Source organism: Bison bison, unplaced genomic scaffold (assembly GCF_000754665.1).
Source record: "Bison bison bison isolate TAMUID 2011002044 unplaced genomic scaffold, Bison_UMD1.0 scf7180017864135, whole genome shotgun sequence".
Lineage (NCBI taxonomy): Eukaryota > Metazoa > Chordata > Mammalia > Artiodactyla > Bovidae > Bison > Bison bison.
The window spans coordinates 5402497-5411070 of NW_011494707.1; the positions used below are offsets into that span (position 1 = coordinate 5402497).

The 8574-nt window shown below is 47.0% G+C and overlaps 1 protein-coding gene across 2 annotated transcripts in view; it reads right to left on the minus strand.

Annotated features, from left to right (window-relative positions):
- The window catches only part of KCNAB1 (potassium voltage-gated channel, shaker-related subfamily, beta member 1), a 301932-nt gene that overhangs the window by 7309 nt on the left and 286049 nt on the right, over positions 1-8574 (minus strand). For both annotated transcript variants that reach the window (XM_010839873.1, XM_010839872.1), the window contains one exon: positions 4186-4274. In XM_010839873.1, coding sequence (XP_010838175.1) covers positions 4186-4274 — 89 coding nt within the window. The remainder of the gene's footprint in view (positions 1-4185; positions 4275-8574) is intronic.

Consider the following 8574-nt stretch of genomic DNA (forward strand, 5'->3'; position numbering starts at 1 on the left):
CTGTGCGGTTTCAGCCTCGCCCTTCCTGCGCTGCAGTCATGTTGGCCAGGGTGACCTTGTCTCCACTCAGTGCTCGCCTCAGAACCCTCAGGGCTTGGTTGGATGGCAGAGCTCTTTCCTCACTGGTCTGTAACATTTTCCTCTCTGAAGCTAAAGGAGAGTGTGGTTTCCCACCAGCTCTGAAGCCTCAGAGGCTCTAAACTTTTGTGCTGTTTAGAGTGAAACACAACAGTGAAACTCAGATCTAGAAACTGGACTTGTCAGAAGTTTTATGTCTAAAATATAGTGGGTTAGCCATATGTGGAAAAGGATTCTTCATTTATTATACCAGTAAGAGATCTAAACATTAGGAAAGTGAAATCATAAAAGTACTTGAATAAAACGTGAAATATATGTATACATATGTATGTATGTGTGTATATGTGCTTGTGTGTATGTGTATATATACGTGTGTGTGTGTATACATATACACACAAGACCTAAATATTCAAGAGAAGTCACACATTCAGCATTTTATGTCAAGTTGCCCCATTTTTTAATGTTGGCAACTATTTGAAAACATTTTCATCTACAGATCACACAAACATCCTACGAGCTAGCAGTTTTGCAGGCATAGTGTTATCGTGACTGCAGCAGTTAGGCAGTGAGGAAGGGTCTGGGTGGCACTGCAGGGCTGGCAGGTATTAGGGAAGTCCTCCCGGAACTGCGTCACTGTCGAGCTGGACCTGGGGGATGGAGCAGGATTTGGCAGTCTGGGGTGGTGGACACTAGGTGGAGGACCACTATTCTGGGATTAGGACATCCTGGGGGAGGTAAGTGAGGGGGTGGGGGTCGGGCCTGGATGGGAAGGCCTGACTGCTGAGAAGCCTGGACTTCTCTGAGTAGGTGGTGGGGAACCTCAGAGGGGCTTTAAGGCTGGAGGATGGGGACCTGTGCAGGAGGGCTGCCTGCAGCTGCAGCTTCTCTCCAGTCTGATCTGTTGAGGCTCTGATTGATAAATGCCCCTCCAGTTTATGCTCAGCTTAGGCACATTGATTCCTTGGAGCAGCTGCCTTCCTTTGCCCATTACAGACTTCCTTCTTTATAGCCCTGGACACTGCACTCTTTTATTCAATCTCACCTACCGCTGCTGGGAGCCCCCAGCTTTCTCTACTCTCACTGTATGGAGGGGCCCAGTCACAGCTTGCCAAGGGCAGAATCTCTGGTGCTGGGCTCACAGGAGGTGGGGTAGGAAGGGAGAGGGGACAGTAAGCCCTCCAGGTAACAGCTCCCTGCTTGACAACACCCCCTTTCTCTTACCCTTAGAGCACGGAAGCCCCATCCCCCTACCAGCCAGAGTTAGGGAGGAAATGCTTTGGGAAGATTACGGACTCAGTTCTCCTCTGAAATATATCTTTGGCTATCTGGAGAACTCCCACAGCCAGGAGTTACCTCTTTATTTTTTCGTAGGTACCATCTCAAGCAGTACTAGCCTCCCCTTGGAATGGCAGTGATCACTCCATTAGCATGATAGGAATCCTCAACTCCTTCCTCTTCTTGCCAAGCCATCCACAAGCCCTGTCTCACCAAAACCTATGGAATCCTTGGTAGTCCAAGCTGCCATCACCTGTCACCTGGATAACCCATCCATGCCTTTCTTCATTTTGCATTTCACACAGCAGCCAAAGCAATCTTTAAAAATTCAAAAAACAGTGTGTCCCTTCTCTGAAAACCCTCCAAAGGGTTTCCTATGAGGAGTACAAAACTCTCTAGTGTTCTGTTTTGTGTGACCTGTCCCCTGCCTGTGCTCACCACCCTTTATGCTCACTGCATGTTGACCACATTAGCCTCAGGCTTGTGCTCCCTGGAGAAGAGCCAAGTGCCTTTCCATCCCAGGTTTCCCAGATGGCCTAGTGGTAAAGAACCTGCCTGCCACTGCAGGAGATGCAGGCCACACGGATTCACTCCCTGGTTTAGGAAGATCCCCCCGAGAAGGGCATGGCAACCCACTCCAGTATTCTTACCTGGAGCATCCCACGGACAGAAGAGCCTGGTGGGCCACAGTCCAAGGCGTCACAGTCAGAAACGACTGAGCGCACGCGTGTGTGTGCGCGCGCACACACACACACACCCCATTTCAGGGCCTCTGCACTCCAAGGCGTCACAGTCAGAAACGACTGAGCGCGCGTGCGTGCGCACACACACACACACACATACACTCCCCATCTCAGGGCCTCTGCACTCCTCTTCCCTGTGTCTGCTTTTTGCAGGGCTTTTCACATGCTGTGTCCTCCACTTCAGGTTTCAGAATATATATATTCCAGGGGGGCCTTTGGCAAGGACATTATCTAAAGTGGGCTCACTTGTTTCCCAGTTGGTCTCTCTTAAAACACCATCTTTATTTATTTATTTATCCCTTCTCACTTGAAATTATACATCTATTATGTGCCTCTCCCACTGGAATGTCGGCTCCTTGAAGGTTGGGTGATACGTGTCTGCTTTCCTGTGGTGTACCCAGTGCTGGCTACAGAGCAAGCTTGCTTAATTCACTCTTTCTCAGGCAGCCTGTGAGCTCTTGAGGGCAGTGACCTATATTTAGAATAGTCTCTGCATAACATGGTGCCAGACACAGAATAAGCACTCAATATGTATTGTTGATCAGTTGCTCCATCATGTCTGACTCTGCAACCCCATGAACTGCAGCACGCCAGGCCTCCCTGTCCTTCACTATCTCTCAGTTTGCTCAATATATATTAGTGGAATTGAAATCACTGGATTGCATTTCAGTTCCTTTGTGTATAGACTGTTCCTGTTTCCTTCTCCTCATTGTGTAGCCTTTATCTGTTCCCAAAGCATAAGTGAAAATAAGAGAAGATGGGGGTGGCTTTCATAAGAGGAGTATTCCCCAGGCAGAGATGGGGAACCCCACAATCCAGGAAGGGTTGTGGGGTTGGGGGTTTCTCAGAACCAGAGAGGCAGAGGTGTTTACCCAGCTGCACAGCCCTAAGAAAGGGGATGATGGGTAGGAGGTCTGCACCTTTATGTCCAGCATATTCAGGGCTGTTTTTCAAAAGAATTTTAAAACATTTTAAGTTTAGTTTGTCCCCATCTCCATCTACTTCTCTCTGAGAGAGGTAACAGGGCTAAGTGCTAGTTTCAGGGAAAGATGGACAGACGAGAAGCTGTTAAGATAGTTCTGTTACCCAATGAGCAAACTACCCTAGCTGTTAGGGCAGGTGACAGCTGTGGGAAGAGTTGTGGGTGTGCTCGCTCCTGTGGCCCCTGGCTGGGCTGAGCATGAGGCAGGCTCAGGACTGAAATGTGGCCATTAGGGATGGGATGGTCACCACAGGCACCAACCCCACCCCTCTCCAGGACTCCCAGAACTTCACTCTCTTCCCCTCCTGCTGCCCTTACAGGCTTCCTGGGTACTTTAGGCACCATCCAGGCCTGGCAATCCCTGCAGGGGAGGAAGTAGGGGTGGATGCTCCTGAAACTGCTATTAGGGAGAGGTGATCCTGGAATTCTGAGCCTATTTGTCTTCAGTATGGCAAACATTGATTCATTCAGTAGGCATTTCTTGAGTTGACTAAGAGCCATGGAGTCCTAGGAACTGGAAAATCAATGGAGAAGCAAGAAAGACACAGGTCTTTGACCTCAGGGGAGACAAGCAATTATACTACAGAAGTGCTGTGATGGAGAGAGGAATATAGGATACTAGGAGAGCAGAAAGGAGGGGCTTGGCATACTGCAGACTGACAATAAATATTTGTAGGGAAAAAAAGTGAATACATGATTATTCATATTGTCCTATGGCTGCTCCATTTCAAGCCAGTTATAGGGAAGGCTTTCATGCTTAGACCTGGGAACCCAGTTGCCAAGTGTAAGGAACACTGCTTGGGTCTTAAAACACACTGTCCACAGACACAAACTGTCCAAGAAATAAGCCTGGAGGAGACTGACTGTTAGTAAGAAGAGGACATCCCTGGATCCACGTACTGTGAAAGTTCTGTGGCTTCTTTTGCCTTTGTCCCCATTTCTCCTCTCCTCCCGTCCCTGTATCGGGGCTGTCATGCAACTCAGTTGTGAGGCGATGAAGGACAGAGGTGGGGGAGGAGGGGGCGGGTAGCCAGGACACTGCCTGGGGCGTCCTCAAAGGCACCAGGAGACTCCCTGCAGTTGGGTGGCAGGGGCTGCAATACTTGCCTGAATGGCACCGAGGTTTTCAATGAGCTGCTCAGGAGTGGATGATCCCAGGAGAACGGAACTCACACCCTCATTTCTCAGGCACCACGCTGGAAGAGAGAGCACCGGGTCAGGAAGCCAAAGCACTTCTGACTGTTGATGAGTTTGCAAACACCATCTGTAGTTCCTCTGTCTCAACCAAAACGTGTTAACTCTGTGGGAGGATGGAGGTGCACTCCAGGATTGAGCCTCAGCAGCGCCCCTGTCGTGTAGAGGGCTTGGTAGAATCTGTGCACGTGAACTGTGGCCTTAGGCCTCCTCTGCCCCACAAGTGGGGCGTCCAGTCCAGGAACACAGCCTTGTTCCGGAAGACACTTGACACAGCTCATGGATGGACATCCAGATTCCTGTTTCCATCTGTCTTTCCATCTCATTCATGCTCTCACTTTCTCCTCATCTGTTATGTGGAGTCCTTGTAGACTCTGGGTATCTGATCTGGATCCTTTGTTTCCACTGACCTGTCAGCCCTGTCTGGACTCCCTCTCTTCCTGACATGAGATCCATGGAGATCATCTCTCTTGCTAACCCTCTAACCCCTCACTCCGCCTTTACCTGTAGCAGCTTCTACCCTTAAACCCCTATTCAATCTTGGCCCTGTCGCTGTCAGCAGATGACCCAGCTTCCTACTTAGTGCAGAAACTTGAATCCCTTAGGTAGGATATCCCTTAATTCCCCATTCGCCTACAGACCCAAGTACACACACAGACACACATCCTCCAGTTTCAGAGGCTATGGGGTCATGTCTGTTCAAAGCCAAACTCTGTGCTGATCCCACTCCTTTTGCCTTTTCTTGGACTTGATTAGAGTCACTATTCTCTTCCTCTCTTGTTCTCCTGGATTTTTTATTTCTTACTGTTCTCTTTATCAAGAAAACATAATCAAATTTCTCTCATTCTAAAATAAGCCTCCGGACTTGCCTGGTGGTCCATTGGTTAAGAATCTGCCTGCCAACACAGGGGACGTGGGTTTGATCCCTGGTCTAGCTTCCTGTCTCCTCACTCTCTGCCTTGACATTTGTGTGTCAGCAGCAGTGTTTGTGAATCCTCTCCATCCCCAAATATGCTCTGTTTCTCCTCCTCCAGCCCTTGGCTTAAGTGGTCCCCTTGGTCTGGAATGGGCCTTTGCCTCATTAATATCTACTTATCATTTGGAATTCCTCATGGGCACAGCCTTCTCCCAAAGTCCTTCCCTGAGTCCCAGGCTGGGTTTGGCACTCTTACATGTTACTTCCCTCCTCCCACCTCCACAATGCCCTTCTCAACTGGGCTTCTCAGGTAGCTCAAATGGTAAAGAATACTCCTGCAATGCAGGAGACATGGGTTCGATCCCTGGGTTGGGAAGATCCCCTGGAGAAGGGAATGGCAACCCACTCCAGTATTCTTGCCTGGAGAATTCCGTGGACAGAGGAGACTGGCGGGCTATACAGTCCATAGGGTCACAGAGTCAGATAGAACTGAGTGACTAACACATTTTATCATCACACTGTATTAAAATTATCCATTAATTTCTTGACTTGTCCACCAGAGTGTGAGATGTGTGTTATTTGCAGTTGGATGCTCAGCACCCAGCCCAGCACCTGCACACAGTAGGTGCTTATTAGATGTTGGTTGAGTAAATGGGGGCGTGAATAATTGATGGGCATCCCTTAAGACCTCTCCTACCCCATTTGCTCAGGCTGTGCTACCAACTGATGCTGTCAAGCTGTTACCATGCTCAGACGTTTTAAGGCAATCATAAATCCTTCCACATGAGCAAAATAATGTCCGATGAAGGCAACAATCCAAGTGATCCCAGGCTTTTTTTTAGCTGCTTTATTTCCTGCTTTGCACTTAGAACTCTTTTTTGGCGCTTGTGGAAGTTCTGAGCAGGGCACTGGGAAAATTATTGCACATAAACTACTTGATGTCAGCAACAGCTGATACCCCTGTGGGCGGCCAGGCGTAGGAGAACTCACTGGGCAGTGCTGGCCAACACCAGGGGAAACAGATGATTCTGGATAATCAGCATCTAATCAGGGGTCACCTACAGGCTGATCCAGAGTACCTCTTTATGAACAAGGTGTGTGTGCTGGCTCCTGTGCAGATGGGAAACGTGGGAACCAGCCCGCAGTTGGGCTCAAGTAGCTTGTTTTCTCGGAGAAGGCAATGGCACCCCACTCCAGTACTCTTGTCTGGAAAATCCCATGGACAGAGGAGCCTGGTGGGCTGCAGTCCATGGGGTTGCTAAGAGTCGGACACGACTGAGCGACTTCACTTTGACTTTTCACTTTCGTGCATTGGAGGAGGAAATGGCAATCCACTCCAGTGTTCTTGCCTGGAGAATCCCAGGGACGGGGGAGCCTGGTGGGCTGCCGTCTATGGGGTCGCACAGAGGCGGACACGACTGAAGCGACTTAGCAGCAGCAGCTTGTTTTCTGCCAGAGGATCTCCCCTCCCCCCATACTTCTACTAGATCAAAAGTAATACGTCTGGAAATAATTTCCCTCTCAGTTTGAGAGTTCTGTGGTTAAAAACAAAACTACTTGTTTACATAGAAAAGAAAAGAAAAAAAATGACAGGCAAGAAAGACACCTGGGGACACAGAGGGAGGAAAAGGAAAAAAAAGTATGTTTTAACTTGAACTTGGACTCTGTAAAGAGTCGTGTACATCTGACATTTAGTGAAAGTCTAAATGTTGTAAAGATTTTCTCTTTAGAAAGACAGTATTCTTCTGTCTCTTTCAGAGCTGTATTCAATACTCACTTTCATGTTACCACCTAACAATCATATTTATGGCTATGGTTTAAGAACAGATGTTTTTCTTTGTGCCTCTACCTCTGACCATATATGATGGCTAGGAGTGGACAGAGTTTCAGCACAGGATGTCTGATTCTTTGCAAAACCATCATCATCTTCACTCTCATCTTCACTAGTTACTTACTGAGCCTACTCTGCTTTACATACATAATTTCCTTTTACTCAATACATTTGCAAGATATATACTATTATACCCATTTTGCAGATGATAAAACTGATAGCAAGTTAAATAACTTGCTGATGTCAATAGCTAATACCTTTTACTGCATTCATTAAAGCTCTAGGGATGCTAACTGCTACTGCTAAGTCGCTTCAGTCGTGTCTGACTCTGTGCGACCCCATAGACGGCAGCCCACCAGACTCCCCCTAGTCCCTGGGATTCTCCAGGCAAGAACACTGGAGTGGGTTGCCATTTCCTTCTCCAATGCATGAAAGTGAAAAGTGAAAGGGAAGTCTCTCAGTAGTGTCCGACTCCTAGCGACCCCATGGACTGCAGCCTACCAGGCTCCTCTGTCCATGGGATTTGCCAGGCAAGAGTACTGGAGTGGGTTGCCATTGCCTTATCACATTCAATATAATCTTTGTTTTTTAGAAGAGAGGGTTAAAGCAATAGTCATACATATACTTAGGTAAATGGTATTCCCCCCCCTACAGCCTCCTTCCATTTCCATCTTTTTGCGACTACTGCCAACTATGATCTTCCTGCCTTCTAACATCAGAAGGGTCAAGCATTTAACAAATATTCTGTTATTTTATTTGCACAAAACTTATCTTGACCTTTTTATCTCATTGGTTCACTGTATCTGATTTATCCCAATTCCTGCTATTTCTTACTCCTTGGGAATTTTTTCTAGAATCTATACCCATTTTATTCTCTTCTCACAGCTACCACATGAATTCTTTTCAGCCTCTTCTCCATTTGTAAAGTGGTGATAACAGTAGGGAAATTCCATTAACATCTGTGATGGAGGACTAGGTCTAGGACCAGTATATACTTTGTGGGATTGTTCTGACAATTACAGAGAGATGATGATGAGCATAAAGAGCTTATCACAGAGCCTGGCAGATACTCCTCAGCAAGGGAACTGAAAATCTAGCTTTTCTGTTTAATCCCCAGTCTCTCACCACTTGTGGCTATTGAACATCGGAAATGTGTTTAGCCTGAATTGACATGTACTATAGGTACAAAATGCACTCTGGATTTTGTAGGAAAGTGTGTGAAATATTATTAAATAAAAATATAATAAGCTTTTTATATTTATTACAGGTTAAAAATGACAGTATTTTGGCCATATTGGATTAAATGTGGTCCATTTAAAAATTAATTTCATCTATTTCTCTTTTACTTTTTTAACATGGCTTCTGGAAATTTAAAAGTTAAACAAATGATGTACATTGTATTTCTCTGGGACTGTTCTGATGCAATGTGGTCTTCAGTTGTCACCAGTGACCGTGACCTTTCATTGACTCCACAGTGTCAGAAGAATCATCTTCATGGCCCTCAGAAGTTTTGGGACGCTGCTCCCCTAAGATAGGCTTTCCATGTGGCAGTGGC